The sequence below is a fragment of the Penicillium citrinum genome (assembly GCF_028827155.1).
Source record: "Penicillium citrinum strain IBT 23319 chromosome Unknown utg000001l:1.0-4955037.0:1.0-4956770.0, whole genome shotgun sequence".
Taxonomy (NCBI): domain Eukaryota; kingdom Fungi; phylum Ascomycota; class Eurotiomycetes; order Eurotiales; family Aspergillaceae; genus Penicillium; species Penicillium citrinum.
The window spans coordinates 1277229-1296668 of NW_026622686.1; the positions used below are offsets into that span (position 1 = coordinate 1277229).

Genomic DNA, 19440 nt, shown 5'->3' on the forward strand with positions numbered 1-19440 from the left:
TAGAAAACAGTGCAAAAAAAAAAAGACGTCAAACGAAAGGGAAAAAAAAATAAGTGCAAAAAAGAACTCTCCCTCGGGGAATCGAACCCCGGTCTCCCGCGCTTATCGGTGTTAATGACAAGCGGAAATCATGACCACTAGACCAAGGAAGATGAGTCAGTCGAGTTACTGCTCGACCACTTGGTGCTGGTTGATGGAAGAAAGCTCCATTTTGTGCTACATATTCCATAAACACTCAACGTGGTTATGTTTCTAATAACTATCTATTCACACCGGATCCGCAAGGTTGTATCTTAATTTTCTAGTATCCATACATGTGCGAAACCCCCAAAAGAAAAAATTAATTACTAGATCCTGATATTAGTTAGAAATCGGAACTTATTTCAGCTAATATAATTGGCATGGGTCTCAGCGAAGAATTCCAAAGTTGTGTATTAACGATATATATTTGCTATCCAAGGCGCAATCATGTGTGCACATATACCCGCTAGCAGGTGCTCACGTCCCAAACTACCGTCAAGATCCAATCTTGCAAGTTCAAGTTGTGCATTTCAGCCAGCCTTGAAGATATTCAAAATGGTAAGAAAAGCACTTCAAGCACCAGAGGTTACACTGTAAAAGCTTGAACCTGCTAATAAATCGAGGGTTTTTTGCTTCCCGACGCGACATGATATTCATTATTAGATGTATATTGAAAGCTTGCTCACGAATGCTAAACAACGCTAAACTCCAAAACAAGTCTTACCCATGCGAAAAAAATGCTAAAATGACTCATATGAGTGGTAAGAGACACCAAACAAATTAAGGTGTAGATCTGCTGCTTTCCACAAAATCAAGAATTTTCGATGCAATTTCCAGCGGAGAAGCCCCCGTCGAATCGAGTGTCAAACCCGGACAGTCGTCGAAGCGAAAGAGATCGCATTTCCAACGAAGATTCTTGACCAATTCGACATTCGTCAATTTCTTCGTGCCACTGTCAATCCGCTCGATAGTGTTGACACGCTTGAGATTGGTATTCAAGTCACATATGAGATAGACGGGCAGAAATACCCTGCCTGATTCCATGGCACATATTTTATATTCTGTTGCTGTGTCACGACCAAGTTCATTATTTGATTGAAAGTCTTATTATATAAGTCAGCTTCTACCATCATGCTCGATGGAAATATGGAAGTGTAAAACTCACCTGTAAAAACGACGATTTTCGAAAGGTTGGCTTTGTTGTAGACGTGTTCTTTGAAAACAGCTTGCCGATAAAGATGCCGCTCTTTCTGATACTCTGGATGTAATCGTGGAAATCTGGCCTCCACAGGATCGATGAGTTGATGATTATCGAGTATTATTGTGTCGTCTGAGGTCAACTGTTTGAAGACCTTAGCCACCGTCAACTTCCCACTGCCTGGGAATCCATTGATCCATATCAATGGAGCAGCTGGCATTTTGACGGGAGATATTATCGGCTATGGGGACTGGATTTAACGCCGGTGATATGGTAGCGGCGGGGGTTTGAGTTGGAGCTCTCAGTGGAGCATTTTTTGTGCGTCATGAATTATCGTATCCCAGGGATGAGTTGATGACTCAGGCGGTATGTAGCAAAGTTAAAAATGGACTAGTTTGACCTGATTTTTATTTGGATTATTTTCCAATATTGTACAGTACAGGTTTAGAACTCATGGGATTATCATTGGATTAGCATTAGATTATTTTCCTAACTCCAAACATCCCCCGCAAACCCCTCGTCGGCGCCAAGATGGTTCCCCACATATCCAATCTATACTGACAAGACCCGGATAGCCTAAAATGGGTAAAATTAGGACATCACCGTCAAAAGGGACCAGAAGATATAGCCGATTGCATTTCCTAACTAGCGTTCGTGATTACGGACATGCACACCGGAAGAGACTCATACGCTCCAATACATTAGCTGAAAAGCGTATCTGAGGCCATTGAAGACGTACCTATGTAAGTGTGATACCAGTGAAGGTACAAGTATAAATGTGTCTACGCCCCGATTCAATACACTATACATTTGCGGCTCCAAGTTCGATGACCTTCAAGCTGGTATGACCAATGGTTCTGATAATGGGTAAGCTCTAGGCCATATACGTGTCAATGGCTATCATTTCATGTTCCAAGATTCTGTGATGTAGAGCGCAGCGCCCATGACTTGCCTTTTCAACGGTTGCCAATTTCTTTAGATTGTGCTTGAATTTCGTCAATTGGCCGTTATAGCTCAGCGACTCAGGAGTTGGCACTTTTTTTGGCTTAAAATAAACAGTATGCGCTTTCATGGGAAAGCTTGACTTGTATCATAATTATACAAACTGCGACCGACTTAGCTCGCATATGAAAAGACAAAAGAGTAGTAGAAGCAAATCTGATGAGGATTCTCTCTTTTACTTAGCAGAGAATATAACTAGTCGTCACATTTGATCTTATGTTCTCGGCAATGCTAAAAACCCTGTTGAATTTTCAGTCCACTTCAGTTATAGTAACGCCCTGCATCCTAGATAACCTGAATTAATTACTTTGTTTCCTGTAAAATCGAATCCTAGTAGTCGGATTCTGAAAATGTAGTGGGGAGCAAGTCATGGCGAAATTTGGAGGGATTCGTCTATTCCTATTGTGGTCCCCGAACGATCGCATTGATTAGCTGATGGCTTCTATTGGTGGAATTCCATCTTCTCACAGATCCTGCCCTCTGGCCTTTAAGCTTGCGAATGGTGGCGTTCACCTGTGGAAAGGATTGCTTGAGTATCTCATTAGAAATTTGACGGCTCATTACTGTCCTCTTTATGTGATCGTTGATTGATTGGTGGCTTTCAATAGAATTTCTGATCTTGATCATAATCTTTAAAGGAACTACTCTAAGATGTACTCAGAGACATCTATACTCATTTAAGGAAGTGTATACCGGAATATATTTCATGATTCCAAAGCATGTTAATTGAGAGTAGAATATGTTTACACGGGGAGAAAGAGGGAGTGCTTTGTGTCCCACTTCTTTCAGTCTCTTCCGAAGCTCATTCGATGATTCCAAGGCGTATCTTGGATGAGTTGCTTAGCCTCTCCGACGTGCAGAGTCAGTGGGGTGAGCTAACCCTTCTGACTGCCCGATGGGCATAGTCTATCACCAGTATAACCATAATAGCGACAAGGGTCAAGTTTGAAAATACTATAAATAAGGGAGCCTGGGCAATAATTTGCCATGGTATCCGGGTTAGGCTTAAAGTAAACGAGAGAATGAATTCATCAAAAATTGGAGTCTCATCATTCTCTAGACCAGTACATATTGACCGAGATTTGGAAAGAAACCCTCGTAATACTCCATCAGATCCAAAAACATGGAGCGAGGTACGGACCATACCAACAAAATATTTTCGAAGTCGATTCAAAAGATCTAACAAATGACAACAGAGAACAAAGATATTCGTGGTCATCGTCGGCCTCCTCACTCTCTTCAACAGCGTCTTCGACTCAACAATACCAAGCGGAGGAATTCATTCAATATGCACCGCCCTAAATATTTCAAGTCAAACACAACAAGTTCTACCAACATCAGTCTACCTAATCGGATACGTAATGGGTCCCTTAGCATTCGGACCCATGAGTGAAGTCTACGGCCGACGAATGGTGATGATAGGGACGTTCATCCTATTCACCATATTCACCCTAGCATGCGCAGTATCACCGAACTGGACGGCCCTAATAATTTTCAGAGCTTTAGCCGGTATCTGCGCCTCGTGTCCTATCGCGGTGACAGGTGGTCTATTCTCTGATATATTTCATTCTCCACTTACGAGAGGACGAATGATGGCCCTTTCAATGGTGATTACAGCTGCAGGACCCCAATTTGCTCCGACTATTTCGGGATTTATTGCGAATGTTAGTTGGAGATGGATATTCTGGGTATCGTTGATTCTCGCGATTGTCACACTCGTGCCGGTTTTATTTTTACCTGAAACCTATGAGCCATTTCTTAATAAAAATTCCCAGAAAGAAGGGGAGGGAATTTTGGCTAAGGCTTTCACAAGACCGGTTTATATGATTGTTTGTGAACCGATTATTACTTTGACGTGTCTTTATTTGTCGTATGCGAGTGCGATTTTCTGTGAGTGAAAGCTGCTTAGAATGTCGAGTGAATGTGCTGACCTGTTGGAGTCATGTACTTTGAGGCATACCCTTTGATTTTCCAGGAGGTTTATGGAATGAGCGATGGGATAGCGGGCCTTGCATTTCTTCCCAGTATGTTTAATTTCGGAGTTCTACATAAAGTTGCATATCTGACTCGAATTAGTTGCCCTCGGAGCTGCCATTGGCATGTTCATTTTCCTAGGCTACGACTGGTATCTCTATCGCGCAAAGACTCGAAATGCAGACTGGGCTATGATTGAGGAGTTCCAAAGACTACCACTAGCCTGTTTAGGGGGACCATTATACGTGCTTTCATTATTCTGGCTAGGCTGGTCCGCCTCTAGGGAAATCCACTGGATAGTACCAATGTTAGCGGGGTTACCATTCGGCATGGGATTTTTCCTCATATTTGTGGCATTGATCAATTATCTCATCGACTCATACCACCAATACGCGGCCAGTGCCATGGCAGCGGCTAGCTGCTGCCGTAGTGTCTTCGGTGCAGTTTTACCACTTGCAGCTGGCCCGATGTTCCGGAGTTTGGGAATTGGATGGGGATGTAGCTTGCTTGGGTTTTTGAGCTTGGTAATGACTTTCATTCCATTTGCTTTTATTCGCTATGGGAAAAAGCTTCGCGGGAGAAGCAGATTTCGGTGATGACCAATACAGTGTTGTTCTAAGCAGAAACGTAAGCTGGCATTGAATAGAGGTGAAAATGAGAATCTGGGGACAGTATGATAACAAGATAGCGTAAAATGTTCTAGTTCCCCGTATAGTCCACTATATGGCATAATCAAACATAAATAATGATTCCAGTATCTATTGTATCGCCTTCTCCAGATCAGCAGCCCATAAAGCAGCCCCAACAGCATTCGTGAACGAGAATGCGATAGACGCGAATGGAACCATTTCCAGAGCGAATGCCGAGATACCAAGCCTGCACTCGAGTTAGCATTAGCCAGTTAAACAAGATACACCGGTCCATCTCACCCTGTATAAGCACCCCGATGCTTCTGAACCCACTCATCACGCTGCGTCGCATTCCAACCCTTCAACTGGAAATATCTCGCATGTAACAAGGGCCCAACACGCTTCCCTTGAACCGCAATATACAACAACGTTCCAACAACAGGAATAAGGTTGAGAGGTAAGAAAATCAGTGACCGTATTAAAGCCTGGGGTTTAAATTTCTCAAATGGTCGAGAAAAGGCCTTTCCAAGCCTTGCCATTGCATCTCGACCACTAGAGCGGGGTTTAACTTGACGACCTTGAGACACGAGGGGTTCCTGGTCGCGGGCGATTAGAGTTCCGTCGAAAGTATCGATAAGAGCATCTTCAACGAGAAATGATCGCGAGAGTATATTTGTGATTGTCGAACTCTCGGTTAGTACGAGAAGTGCGGCGGAAATAGCTGCTAAAGGTCCACTTGTGAATGCCATTATGGCCATTTGAGGCACATAAGTGAATGTGAACATGAAGGTTGTTATGCCCAGTCCTAGACTAATAGTTCGTCCAGCACGGGAGATAAACGGTCTCCAGAGATCTTTGTGTGCTATGAAGTAGAAGATTCCCTGGATTTGATTCAGTAAGGTCCATTTTGCATGGAGGTGTCGAATAATTTACCTTGAATGGGTAGAGATAGGCACCTGATTTGAGGATTTCGCCTGATGCTGCACGGGCACTATTCGCCTCCGCGAGGACGGCATCTTTGAGTTTATCGGACATGGCGAGAGTCAGTGATGGTCTTTTTGATGTGAGTTGAAGTTGAAGTTGGAATTCAACGAAGTTGGCTAAGCTGGTGGCAGATGACATCACATGGACCGTGCACTTCCATATTGGTCAACCACTTTATACTCTAATCGGAAGTTCATATTCTACAACAACCCTGAATGCTGTTAATTAGCCTCTAATTGCTGAGTCTGGTGTGAAAGGGAGTCGCTCATGAACACAATATCTCTCGTACTCAGATTGAAGCGAAATAAAAACCGAGAGAGCATCCGAATAAGTCTACTCAGTCTACTCTCTTAGATTGAGTGCTAAAACAGGATGTAAAAAACGATAACTACAATAAACTCCACTTAGAAACAAATATCAAGAACTGGCCCCTTTGAAGCTCAGAAGTATCTGAGTGCATAAATGGTCATCATTTGTATTTTCCCTTGGGATATCTCATTAATTCTCTTGGGCACCTTCAGAGAGGTCCCAAAATTCTCGTTAAAAGCGGCTGTATTTCGTAAGAGTCTCGTGCTACCGTTATTCTTGACCCAAACATTCAGGTTCCCCAGAGTTTATTCAGATCGGTGGGTTTAAATATGAACAGAAGGGATTTTGACAGTTCTGCCAGCCTCAAGTCAGTCTTCGAAGATTTCATTAATCGAGAATCATAGTGGTGGGACTCACTTTCCATTTTTCCCAACGGCCCTAACATAACCAAAGAGATTATTCGAAAGGCCAGAGCCGTAGGTGGTATATGTAGGTATGCGATGCAAAGAATAGAGGCGTGTGTTTTGGAATATGTGTACGAGCTCCTCGCGGGTATTAGATGGCTGGCCAATCGTTGGCAATGTTATATCAGATGTAGTAATTCGCGGCACATCGGGGCCATATTGGGGACAGAGCTTAGTTTGTCTCAGAGCATAATGGAAAAGGATTTGACCGCACCTATAGATCGTTAATTTACGAATGACTGTATTCATTGAGTAAGTCTGCGTTCGTATAAAACAGCTAGCGGATGGCTGAAATTAGGAAGGAATGTGCGCGCTAATAAATGCAAGAGTGTTTGATCACTACTTTTACCATTTATGACTTGATTATAGTACAGCACTAGATTATAATACCCTTGGTCACGGATGAACAACTTATGCTCAATAGAATATGAAGATATCACCAATAGTCCTTCGGCTTCCTCATCGGGTATCTGCCTCAAGGCTTGTTGGGGAGAACATTGTCATTGCAAGGTCTTGTAAAACCCGGGGTCATCCTCTCGAATAATATAGTCTGCTCTAATCAACCAATTCCCAGCGTCGCTGGAGAGGCGGCAATGCAACTAGAATGAGATGAACCAGTCAAGACAGTTCCTTGGGAATTAGGTGGAAGAATGGTTTCACACAGAAATGGCAAACTCTGTTCTGGCTGCCAACCAGGTATCGAAACCACGATCTTCAGTCTCAACACGCAAATATTGAACATAATGAAAACATTCCCAGTATAACCCAGGAATAAGATCACCCGGCGAAAGCATGGCCTTCTCAAAACGATTTTGAACCCAATCCTTTCTTGAGGAGACCATAGACAATTTTATTCATACTATTCGTTCAGTCCGGGAGACGATAACGAGCATCCTGAACTGGCAGAGCAGTTGTACAGTAAAATTCCATAGCCGATTAATATAATTATCGTGAAAATCAAAAAAAAAAAAACGAAGCAGAATCGAAAGAAGAGCGAATCTATTTCAGAAAATGATTCGCATCAAAAACTCCATCTCAAATGGTGAAAAATTGGGTGTGTAAATCATATATTTCCAAATATATGACAAGGTTATCGACACGGCACAAACATCTCCGCAAACGCAGAGAAATTTCACAACAACAGACAGAAAATATCAACTCATTGAATGTTCAAGAAATGAACATTCTTTCACATTCATCTTCAACGATTTGATTGATGGACAAAAACATATCCCGCCTGCCTATATATAATTTATAGCTAGATCATGGCTGCCATACTATATCGGAAGTCGGAGTTTACACCATAATATAATTCCCCATAAGTATATGTATGGCAATCCATAGCTATCGTTGCTAAATTAGGGAGAGATTTTCAGGTCGTTGAAGATGGCTGTGAAAGAATATTCATTTCTTGAACATTCAATGAGTTGATATTTTCTGTCTGTTGTTGAGTTGAAGGGCTGAGGTGAAGAGTGAAGAGTATATATAATAAGTGTGACGAACAAACATCTTCCAACCTGGAGGTTGGAACCTTCTGAAGGTGTAAGAAACAAACGCCTTCCATGGTGGAAGGCGTTTGTTTCTTGCTAGACTATGGGGAGGTACTTAAGCTATTTTCTCCAGCATTTTCATCCTCGCGGTATTAGCTATGAGTTGATTCAAGACCCGGGGATCAAACAACTACTAACGGGATCGAAGTTATCATACTTTCAGTCATGCAGCAAATTGACCATGTCTATTCAATAGCCGACAAGCCAACACCTGCTAGAGATACCAATGTATGAACATCTTAGGTTGGCTCTCTGAGTAGCTGCCCAAAATCTGAAATAATAATAAATAGAATATTATTTTACCAAAAGTTTGGAGTACTTCAAATTCGCTGAGAAGAGCTCAAATAGCCGTGAAAAAACTTTTCAAGTAAATTGCATGTTAAATCCACACCTCCAATCCTTGGACCACCAGATCAAGATACGAGAGAACTTGAAATCGAAGTATAGAATCTAGTGTCATTAAGTACACCGTAGTAGATAGTACATAATTTTTTTTTCCGTCATAGATAGTGTCTACCCAGGCGTAAAGAAACATCGTTCTACACTATCCAAACCAGCAAAAAATACGTGCCAATCCCTCCCCATCCGCTCCGGATATGAAGAAGCAAAAAAGTTGACCGACGCAGGGGTCGAACCTGCAATCTCTTGATTCGTAGTCAAGCGCCTTGCCATTGGGCCAGCCGGCCTGGTATATGATAAGATGGTTCATGATGTGCTTTATATCTCTGCAGAGTTTTATGACTCCACTTCGTCGGGAGTGACCAATTAAATCACGGGATAGCAGGTTTGCCCTAAGAACTGCTCTGTTCAGGTGGATACATTTTGACTATTCTGGGTGAACTGGTGGATCTAATGGAAATTATTGAATTGTACTGTACTCTGTATACAAAGCATAGGGAATCAAATAAAATACTAATAAGCAAATGACTAAGTACTTATAATCATCATTTCATCAACAAATTAACAGCCCAAGGAACGCTCAATCCCCGCAAATCACCATAATGCTGTCCAACACCAAGGAAAACAATCGGAATACCCGTAGCATGAACCATACTCACCAATGTACCAACCATATCGCCCACAGTATCACATTTACTAATAATGAATCCATCAAGATTCCGACCCGTTCCAAAAGCCTGATTGAAGTTTCGAGCTTGCATAACACTATCCGTTCCAACAAGTGCCTCACCAACCATGAAGATTTTATCCGGGTTCGCAAATTTCGCAAATTTCTCCAACGAAGACATCAAGCGTTGGTCATTGTGGCGACGACCTGCAGTATCGATGAGGACAACGTCGAATTTGTTGGCAGCGCCGTAGTCAACGGCGTCCTTGGCTACGTTTGCGGCGTCCTTGCCGTAGCCTTTCTCGTATAATTCGACTTCGCCGACGTTCTCGCGGGCACTGAGTTCCTTTAAGTTGCGTGCGTGAACGCGGAGTTGTTCCACGGCACCAGAACGGAAGGTATCACAGGCAGCGATGAGGACGCGGTAGTTGTTTTGTAGAAGGAAGAAGCAGATCTTGCTCAGGTTGGTCGATTTGCCGACTCCGTTAACGCCGACGATGGACATCACGTAGGGGCGAGGTGCATGCTGTTTAGTGGTAGGAGCAGTCACCGCGTTAATCTCGCGTAACAGGTCCAGAGATGAAGTTGGGGTAAGAATCTTGCGTAGAGAGGCTTCCATGGCGATGCGCAAGGCTGCATCAACAGACTGGAAGTTGCCAGTCTTCTTGCCGACCAACTCCTGCTCAACACCCTCGCACAGTCGGACAGCAGCCTCGCGAGCAACATTCTTTTTCAGTAGATGGTCCTCCATCGCCTTGAGAGGTTTCTGCAAGTCCGACTTGCTAAGAGTCTTTCCGCCAACAATGTTTCGAAAGAAGCCACCGATAGCGTTGAATCCGGAGCCCACAACCCCGGTTTCCGCACTCTCTTTGCTCTTCTCGGCATCGGCGTGGTCCAGAATATTATGGACCTCCTCACCAAGCTCTTTCAACACGAATTGACCCTTGCCGGTCCTGCGACCCCAGTCCTCTGCCGCGACAGCTTCCACAGCTGGTGCGGCGGAATCGTCCTCGGCTGGGGCAGAGTAGTCCAAAACCTCACCATCATCTTCATCAGCATAACCGTCTGCATCCCACTTGCGCATCTTCTTAGCTGAAGTTTTCGCAGGCTTGCGGTTGCGAGAGTGTTCATCGCCGGAGGAGGCATTAGCGCTCGCATTTGCGGCCTTGCGGGCACGGCGCGAGACGCGACCACCAGGACCGGCCTTGCTAGTCAGAACCTGGCTTGTTACGGGAGTTGTAGATCTAGAAGTATCAGGTGTTGTCGGTGGCGTTCCCTCGTCAGAGGTCGCCCCGGCAAACGCAGCATTATGCTGCGCTAGTTTGTTGTTAGCTTTTTCACGGCGTCCCCGGCTGAGTAAATTGAGCGTACCTTTCAAAAGGCCAGGAACCGGTGGCGGAGGAGGACCTCCATTGTCCGATGAGACCAGTGGATCTTTTCGACTGTCGATCTCTGCCGAATAACTTTCCGCGACATTCCCGGTATTATCTTCTAGCTCGCGCACTTGCTGTTCGAAGTACGGATCGAAGCGGTAGGTGGTGATTCTCGTGCGGTTGCCTTTCAGTTGGTCCTTGTAGAGGTCGAGAAAAATGGTCGAAATATTTTCTAAGAGCTTGTCAATCCAGCCTAGGTGGAGCAGTGATTGGTAGACAGCCTAAAGTAGAAGATGTGAGCTTGCGCCGATATGAGATACAGGAGAATGAAGTGCTACAGCGACCTTACCACGAAAATCAGATTGGACTCTTTACTCCGTCGCCATTTCAGGGTATATTTTTCCTTCTTGTATACCGGAGAGGAACCACTGGGAGCATTCTGAGGCACGACTTTCTCCTCGATAAAAACATCGTTGATCAGGCTATTAATGACATGCGCGCCCACTGGAGCGTACGACTTGGACCATAGGACCACCCCTGAAGTAGTGAGAATTTCAAAGGCCTCCAACATGACGACCTCGAAGTGTGTAGAAGAAGAGAAGTAAAGAAGAGAAAAAGGGGGGAAAGTTGAAGAGTATCAGAGAAGGTGGCGGATTCGGACAAGAAGAGGAAGAGCTGCGGAGAGCGGAACTCCCACTCAGCCACGTACTTCGCAAAACACTCCAACTTCTTCCTTCAACTTCACCTCCAACTTTCCCCCCCCACCACAACCTCCCACGACTACCTTTTCCTTTCTCTTCTCCTTACTCTGTCTCTCTCTAGTATAACTTTTCAATCATAATGTATCGAGGATCTTTCGCACCTCCTCCTGCTCAGTCACCACCCCTTCACCATCCTATTCCACAGCATGTGTCGACCGTGCCAATGATGCGCTCACCACCACCTCCCTCCCAACAAACTCCGAATTCCGGCGCCGGTGCTGGCTATGGAGGTAATCCATACCAAACTTCTCCCGCACAGGGACAAGCACAGGCTCAATCAGGCCAGAGCTATGGTCCCGGCTTCGGGGGGATTCATTAATGATCCCGCAGCACAAATGGGATTCCAGGTGGGCAAGAGCGCGATGATGGCTGGACAGGAATATATGGAGCAAAACGTGAGTATCTTTTGATCAGCTAATTTGATATGAAAGCATGGTTGAAGCTAATTATTTTCAATTTCTCCCAGTTCAATCGATATGTCTCTATCCCCGCGCTCAAACACTATTTCAATGTCTCCAACTCCTATGTCCTCAGCAAGATTGCCCTCGTCCTCTTTCCCTGGCGTCATAAACCCTGGTCACGCCAACAAGCTCGTATGGCCACACCCGCCGGACCAAATGGTCAAATTGTTCAGCAACAATACTCATCCATGTTCCTCCCCCCACGAGATGATCTCAACTCACCGGATATGTACATCCCTGTCATGGCGTTGGTGACATATATTCTGTTGTCAGTCCTGCTGGCGGGATTCCGAGGTGATTTCCACCCTGAATTGCTTGGATCTATTACAACCACCGCCATTGCAGTGATCTTGTTTGAGATCATGTGTCTGAAGATGGCGATGTATATCCTCAGCATCAACAATGACTCGCAGCTGTTAGATCTGGTGGCTTACTCTGGGTATAAGTTTGTGGGGATTATTGTTACGATGGTTACGTCTGAGATCCTGACGCCTGGTCGGGGAACGGGTGGTTGGGTTGGGTGGACAGTGTTCATCTACACCTTCCTTGCGAACGCATTCTTCTTGGTAGGCTCAGCTATTCATTATGAGAGAAAAGTGTCTTGTACTGACTTTTATAGCTTCGCTCACTGAAATATGTTCTACTGCCGGACTCGGCTGACTCTTCGATGCGCGCGGGTTCTATGCAGACGGTGGCTCGGGGGCAGCGTAACCGTCGTACCCAGTTCCTGTTTGTGTACTCTTACGTGATCCAGTTTGTCTTCATGTGGGTGCTCAGTCGCGAGGGACCAGCTGCATTGGGAGCGGGCGATTCATAGGGTGATTTAAGACGAATGTTGGAGAGCAGGGGAATACATCCGGTAGTCACGATAAAGCACGAATTTATTGTAATCAATTAAGCAATACAGAGAATATTATACGAGTAGAATATAGTAGACTGAAATGTAATAAGAATTATATTATAGACCAAAGGTAGGTATATGTTGACTGTATCCTAGATGATGTTAGAACAGGTCCAGACATCATGCAGCAAAGCGAAACAAAACAGAAGTAGTGAAATGGTCCTCAGAGATCTTGGTGATGAAGGTAATATCACATGCCGAAGCATCAATTACTATCTAGGCGTGATAAAGGTTGTAATCATCGGGCCGGGGGAGGTGAGAGAAAGAGAAAGAGAAAAGGGAAAAGCAGCACGTACATTAGTTGTTTAGCTGGAGCTGCCAAAGGCGAAGGCATGGCTCTTGCTGCAGAGTCAACTGAAGTCAGGCTGTGTTCTATACTAGTCAGCAGAAGCTCACCAATAATGAGTAGCAATAAACAGTGTAGATGAGTGTAGAATCAGAATATGTAAGAAATTAAATATCACCCGACAGCGCTGTATCGAAACTCCGGCGAGAGCTTCACAGACACTGGGTCAATCGCAAATTACGGCATCATGTAAGGGAATCCAATGCAATGTGATGAAAGAAGATGAACATACCGAGTTAGTAATAACTGAGTTCAGCCTGTCAACATAAGGCAGACTAGAGACTCAGTGTCAAGTTGTCAACAGTGAACAAAGAACAGAATGCAGAATGAATGCAAAAGAAAAAGTAGAAGTTGATAAAGAAAACTTGGCGCGGAACAACAATAGTCCGCTGAGTCAGCCAACCCTAGACGTGAGTGGGCGGCTAAGCGAGAAGGACGGAAAGTGTGTGGGCACATCCGAAATTCGCCAGACTTCTTCGACAACAACCCTCCGACTATTCACCAACCCGGTTGTCGCCGTGAGTACAATTTTGATTCTATATTTGATTAAAACGACAATCGCTGATTGTTGATTGTTGCAGAATTTCGCCATGGCCGATATCGATGTCACGCTCGCTTCCTGGAAGCTGGTCGAGGTTGGCCGCCTCGTCCTGATCCGCCGCGGCCCCTTCGCTGGCAAGCTTGCTGCCATCGTTGAGATTGTCGACCACCGCCGTGTACGTGAAAAACTTGAACCTTGAACGATTCGATTGTGCGACTGCAAGTGCGAGTGCGAGTGTATCTGGGCGGATGTGCATCTGGGGTTTCAATATGGAGGATCTGTGAAATGTGAACTGCGAACCGCACCATCAAAAGAGACATGAAACAAAAAGCCACCACGAGAATACGACTCGGCAGATGCACAGCAGACAAAGAACACAGCACAGCACGGAACAGCACGCAGTCGCATCAACTACGAATCAAAGGATACCCCCCCGTGAACACTGAACACAGTTATTGACTTTCGCAGGTCCTGGTCGACGGTCCCTCCGGTGAGGAGCAGAAGATCGTGCCCCGTCACGTCCTTCCCCTCGCCCACGCCACTCTCACTCCCTTCACCATCCCCCAACTTCCCCGCGCTGCCGGTACCGGCCCCGTCAAGAAGCTGTGGGCTAAGAACGAGATCGATGGCAAGTGGGCCAAGAGCAGCTTCGCCCAGAAGACCGACCGCTCTGAGCGCCGCAAGAACCTGACCGACTTTGAGCGCTTCAAGGTTCTGCGTCTGCGCAAGCAGGTGAGTGCCCACTATCAGTTACCCTGGTATCATCCAGTTATTGTGAATGGTTTCTAATAGATGTTATCAGGCTCGCTACGAGGTCCAGAAGTCCTACGCTAAGGTCCGGGCCGCTGCCCAATAGATGATTACGAGGGTTCGGTGCATAGGATGACGGAGGTGTCCTGGGACGGGTTCGCTGGGTTGAGCCGGCAAAAGCTGTATGCATAATTCTACAGCAAAAATATTCAATGTCCTGATATCTCAGCAAGTCCTGATATCACAGCTACTGTCAAATACTAGATCAGTATGGACGGTCCATTCAAGTATTATCTCAGTATAGTAGTATATTCGTATACCAGTACAGTAGTACAGTAGTACAAGCGTAATTTATAGGATTCTCCAATATTTCTTGATTAAAGATATAATTTTAATTGATATTAATATCAATATTAAATTTATTTTTAATCAAATATTAAAGTGAATCACTTTAACGACATTGCCATTAACAAAATATTCTATGGTGACTTAGTCTAGACTGACTGGTCGTTTGTGGGCGGAAACCGCTCGCTAACGATTTTCGGTCGGCCGCACAGCTCCTCAACACCTTCGACCCTCCCCAAAATCCACCCGCTTCCACCACAGCTTGAATCCGTGTCCCAGGTGCGTTGAATTGCTTCCGATATTGCGCGATAATTCCTCGCCCCCCCTTCAATTCCGTCAATTTTGCGCCTCTGCGATCGTGAGAATGCCGTAATGAGGGCGGGGGGGATTGAATGGAGAGTTGTGCATATATCCATATCCCACTTCACAACCACCACCATCACCCATCACCCACCATTATCACCACTACCACACTCACCATGTCTATCGCTATGAATGAATTTGCGAGAATGCGCAGTTAAGTGCTTAATCTAACGCTGAATAGACCGAATTCCTATTACACAATGGCCGATCCCCGCGTTGAAGAGCTCCCCGATGAGGAGGTCCCCAAGACTGTCGAGGAGGGCAGTGACTCCGAATCCGAGGCTGGCGAGGCCAACATCCCCGCTGGTGCCTCCGTCGCTATCCACTCCCGTAACGAGAAGAAGGCCCGTAAGGCCATCGCTAAGCTGGGTCTGAAGCACGTTCCCGGCATCAACCGTGTCACCCTCCGCCGCCCTAAGAACGTATGTCTGAAGCAGCAAGAGCAGCAGCATTGCCTTGCACTGCACTGCACTGCTAATTCCGGTCTCAAATATTTGAATGGAAAGCTAACTTGCAGTAGATCCTCTTCGTCGTCTCTCAGCCCGACGTCTACAAGTCCCCCTCCAGCAACACCTGGATGTATGTACCATAAATCAGCAACTACATTCCATTAGCTATATCCCCGAGCTAGCTCATTTACTAATAAATTTGCACAGCATCTTCGGTGAGGCTAAGATTGAGGACCTGAACGCTCAGGCTCAGGCTTCCGCCGCCCAGCAGCTCGCCGCCGCTGAGGCTGCCGGTGAGCACGCCGGTCACGATCACGACCACGACCACGACCACGGTAAGGGCAAGGAGCCCGTCACCGACCTCGGCTCCGAAGAAGGAGGAGCAAGAGGAGGAGGATGATGGCGAGGAGGTCGACGAGTCTGGCCTTGAGGCTAAGGATATCGACCTTGTCATGGCTCAGGCTAGCGTTTCCCGTAAGAAGGCTGTTAAGGCTCTGCGGGAGAACGATAACGATATCGTCAACTCGATCATGGCTCTCAGCATATAATGACAATATGTTAATGCTGGGTAGCGCGGTTCTTTGAGAGACTTGGGCTTAGCTGTGCAGCTGGATGAATGGCTCGCCCATAGTGTACACAATACTCCAAAAGAATTGTTCAATCATTTATTCCATTGTAGAAGTATTTCATCAATTGTAATTGTAGTAGAATTAAACATAGCCCCGGGTATTCTATGCATAATACGTAGTACATTGAGCTGTGCTGCTCGCTCACCCGATGCTCGGAAGCCGGATAGTCACGTGCCCACCCGCATCCAAACCTTTCCGAGTCAAACTCGCCCGGCACCTCCCTGCACTTTGAACCTCCCCTCTCTCCTCCACTCCACCCCCCATATCCACCGTCACAATGGCCGCTGTACGTGAATTATTACTCGATGCTGCATAGTATCACCTCGACAAAGCAAAACCCACCCCCTTTCCCACGAACCCAAACCCGCAACACCCCCAAAAACGCACCAACTAACAAACCCCTTCCTACAGCGCAGCGCCGCTCTCAAGATCGACTGGGCCAAGGTGTCCACCTCCCTCGGCCTCCGCGGTCAAACCGCCGCCTCGCTGCAATCCTTCAAGAAGCGCAACGATGACGCCCGCCGTAAGGTCCAGCTTCTTTCCGAGCAGCCCCAGGCCGTCGACTTCTCGCACTACCGCAAGGTCCTGAAGAACCAGGCCATCGTCGATGAGATCGAGAACCACTTCAAGAACTTCAAGCCTGCCTCCTACGACGTTTCCCGCCAGCTTAAGGCCATCGATGCTTTCGAGGCCCAGGCTGTTTCCAACGCTGAGCAGACTAAGGGCAAGATTGACTCTGAGCTGGTTAACCTCCAGAAGACTCTGGAGAACATCGAGACTGCCCGTCCTTTCGAGGACCTCACTGTCGTAAGTAGAGATTCGCGGAAATATTTGAATGGATTTATTCGGACACGTTGGTGTGTTCGGTTCGACGGATATGTGCTAATGTTGCTTTTGCTTTTGTTTAGGACGAGGTTGCTTCCGCCCAGCCCGAGATCGACGAGAAGACCTCTTCCCTTGTCTCCAAGGGCAAGTGGATGCCACCTGGCTACAAGGTATGTAAAAAATTCTTGACTGTGTTTATTTCGTATGGTGGTTATTGCTATGACTATCTGCGTGTGATATGGTTCAAGTCTGCTGCGTCTTTTGGATGGTGCTTACGATTCTTTAGGAGCGCTTCGGCGATCTGTCCGCTGTTTAAGCGTGGAATCTTTCGATTCTTTTATCCCCCGCTTCATTTCGCTGCAAGATGTATTTGTTCGATCTCCCGCATATGGCTTCGTACTTGGGTATGGCTATGCCGCCCGTCCGGTGTGGTGGAGCGAGGGATGTGTATAGAAACAATTCATTTGGTTTCTCGTTTGTTATCATTCAGTTACGAGTCGTAGTTTCAAGTTTTGATATCAGTATTGGTAGTAGCAGTGTTCGATGTCATGAGGATCAAATTAGATGGAAGCAGGGCATGTAGTAGTTTGGTATGAGTAGTTATCGGTTTGGGTATCAGTATGAGTATGCGATGTTCTTGCTGCTTCATTGGATAATATTTGCTTATAACTAGTCTCATGGGTACTCTCAACTGAATTGTCAGGCACTCGTGCACTTGTGGATCTATCATGTCTGATTGCATATGCCAGCTTGAATGATATACCGAGGCCATAGGGTCTAGCAGCACTTCCTCACATATCAGCACGACTCAAATACAGACCAAAGTATCCTCAATCAATTCTCATCTCTGTGACCTGGATGGAATCTGAATAAGTAATACACCACTACTATCGACTACTTCTCTTTACTACATAGTACAAGGCATAAATACCACTCGCCAAGACATGTCACTGCTGACTCGCAATTACCCACTTCCCCTCTTCATCCCCTCTCAGACTAGTCCAACATTCACGCCACTTTCAATAATAGCAGCTTTAATACTTTTGCAATGACTGAAACTATCCTCTTCAGCCATCCCAATTCCAACTTCCGGTCCTGCAATTGCCAGCACCGGGTTGAGTTTCAACTGCGGAGACCAAATTGAACATCAGCTATTATCACCACGTCATCAACCCACTGGCATCAGATTGAGCAAACAAATTGAACCTGAACCTGAACCTGAAAGACATTGTACGGAACATTTGCAAATGGGACATCTCCAACCTCACTCCGCAATTGAGTCTCTCCCAACCGAAGTCCTCCAATTAATCTTCTTGCATTGTCTGGAAATCAACCTCCCACGCGCCTCACCAATTCTCGCCCGCGCACTATCCAATCAACTCCTCTATACCTGGCTCATACGTCTATCATTCAGCAGTACAAACCCAGGATCACGAACAGAGTTCTTCACATCGAATTTCCTTCCCCGGCCATTGAACTTTTGGTCGATATCCGAAGAAGAACGAGCGAGTCTTCAAACAGCAATATTATCATGCAAATGGTGTACTCTTTCACTCTTCCGCAAATGTCAAAGAGAGTATATTCACCACGCTCTTTCGTGTAAAGCGAATCATCTCAGCTTCACACCTGCTGATCGGGCCATACTGGATAATATCGATTCTTTCCTCGATAATATCGACGATACTTGTGACAAAGCTCCAGATGGAAGGAAAGGGAAAGGAGATCTTATCATTCCAGCCCAATTATTACCAGACCATATCTTACCCGCGAAACAGAACGAAAATCCAGATGCACATCCAGATGCACAGACACAGATATCCACCTCAACCTCCACCGATCGAAAATTAGCTATATGGTTCCACTTCGGCGCAATTCAAATCCGCGAACAAAATGAAGTCTACTACGAAAATAATCTCTTCCGTCTCCCCGCCTCACCAATCCTCACCCCAGCCAGAATTCCAGATAAGCTTCTTAGTCCGCCGTGGTCTGCTTCGCAATTTGAATTCCTCCAATTACTTGCGCCGGACTTCTATCTCGATGAAGATGAGCATGAGGCAGAGAGATCGTCGTCTATTACGGCACGATTGATTCGGCGTCGTCAGATACAGCCATTTGCGAGATTATTGAAGATGTATTTTCGTGCTGCGAATTGTCGGGTTCCTGCTCGGTGGCCTTTACACTCTGTGCATTTCGCGCTGATTGTTAGATGTGCGGAGGCGGGTGGTGGTGGTGATGGTATCGCGGATCCATTCGCGAGGGTCGTACTTGATGAGCGTTGGGATGATGTTCCTGTTGATGCGAGGGAGGATTTATTACGAATTGGTGGGTAAGATAGACGGCAGTGATGATTTACTGCATATATTGTACAGTTACGATCTTGCAAAGCATAGCGAAGCCTAGCATAGCATAACATAGCAAAGCATGAATTCAATCAGACAAGGTCAATTATTAAAATTCCCATAATACGCATACGCCTGGGTATGTAACAAAAGACACACA

At 45.9% G+C, this 19440-nt stretch overlaps 9 protein-coding genes across 9 annotated transcripts; 6 read left to right on the forward strand and 3 right to left on the reverse strand.

Annotated features, from left to right (window-relative positions):
* Positions 1–801: 801 nt before the first annotated feature.
* Positions 802–1439, reverse strand: N7469_000492 (uncharacterized protein; the record flags this gene model as incomplete). Its single annotated transcript, XM_056639412.1, has 2 exons — positions 802–1124; positions 1187–1439. The coding sequence occupies 2 exons, from the start codon at positions 1437–1439 to the stop codon at positions 802–804; spliced, it is 576 nt and encodes a 191-aa protein (XP_056505169.1).
* Positions 1440–3813: 2374 nt separating this feature from the next.
* Positions 3814–4791, forward strand: N7469_000493 (uncharacterized protein; the record flags this gene model as incomplete). The annotated part of the gene is made up of 3 exons (XM_056639413.1): positions 3814–4111; positions 4162–4245; positions 4298–4791. 3 exons carry the CDS (start codon positions 3814–3816, stop codon positions 4789–4791), a joined length of 876 nt encoding a protein of 291 aa, XP_056505170.1.
* A 162-nt stretch (positions 4792–4953) lies between these two features.
* N7469_000494 (EI24 domain-containing protein) lies at positions 4954–5859 on the reverse strand (the record flags this gene model as incomplete). The annotated part of the gene is made up of 3 exons (XM_056639414.1): positions 4954–5071; positions 5125–5705; positions 5758–5859. The coding sequence occupies 3 exons, from the start codon at positions 5857–5859 to the stop codon at positions 4954–4956; spliced, it is 801 nt and encodes a 266-aa protein (XP_056505171.1).
* Positions 5860–9075: 3216 nt separating this feature from the next.
* On the reverse strand, positions 9076–11141 carry N7469_000495 (signal recognition particle receptor subunit alpha; the record flags this gene model as incomplete). Its single annotated transcript, XM_056639415.1, has 3 exons — positions 9076–10514; positions 10569–10851; positions 10920–11141. 3 exons carry the CDS (start codon positions 11139–11141, stop codon positions 9076–9078), a joined length of 1944 nt encoding a protein of 647 aa, XP_056505172.1.
* Positions 11142–11410: 269 nt separating this feature from the next.
* N7469_000496 (protein transporter YIF1) lies at positions 11411–12609 on the forward strand (the record flags this gene model as incomplete). The annotated part of the gene is made up of 4 exons (XM_056639416.1): positions 11411–11624; positions 11662–11726; positions 11798–12358; positions 12412–12609. 4 exons carry the CDS (start codon positions 11411–11413, stop codon positions 12607–12609), a joined length of 1038 nt encoding a protein of 345 aa, XP_056505173.1.
* A 756-nt stretch (positions 12610–13365) lies between these two features.
* On the forward strand, positions 13366–14436 carry N7469_000497 (60S ribosomal eL14 domain-containing protein; the record flags this gene model as incomplete). Its single annotated transcript, XM_056639417.1, has 4 exons — positions 13366–13557; positions 13621–13755; positions 14049–14312; positions 14383–14436. 4 exons carry the CDS (start codon positions 13366–13368, stop codon positions 14434–14436), a joined length of 645 nt encoding a protein of 214 aa, XP_056505174.1.
* Positions 14437–14894: 458 nt separating this feature from the next.
* On the forward strand, positions 14895–16035 carry N7469_000498 (nascent polypeptide-associated complex subunit alpha; the record flags this gene model as incomplete). The annotated part of the gene is made up of 5 exons (XM_056639418.1): positions 14895–14954; positions 15220–15460; positions 15559–15617; positions 15695–15839; positions 15862–16035. Exons 2-5 carry the CDS (start codon positions 15239–15241, stop codon positions 16033–16035), a joined length of 600 nt encoding a protein of 199 aa, XP_056505175.1. The 5' UTR covers positions 14895–14954; positions 15220–15238.
* A 358-nt stretch (positions 16036–16393) lies between these two features.
* On the forward strand, positions 16394–17355 carry N7469_000499 (F1F0 ATP synthase subunit d; the record flags this gene model as incomplete). The annotated part of the gene is made up of 4 exons (XM_056639419.1): positions 16394–16402; positions 16528–16923; positions 17025–17111; positions 17228–17355. 4 exons carry the CDS (start codon positions 16394–16396, stop codon positions 17255–17257), a joined length of 522 nt encoding a protein of 173 aa, XP_056505176.1. The 3' UTR covers positions 17258–17355.
* An 833-nt stretch (positions 17356–18188) lies between these two features.
* On the forward strand, positions 18189–19271 carry N7469_000500 (uncharacterized protein; the record flags this gene model as incomplete). The annotated part of the gene is made up of 1 exon (XM_056639420.1): positions 18189–19271. One exon carries the CDS (start codon positions 18189–18191, stop codon positions 19269–19271), a length of 1083 nt encoding a protein of 360 aa, XP_056505177.1.
* Positions 19272–19440: the final 169 nt, after the last annotated feature.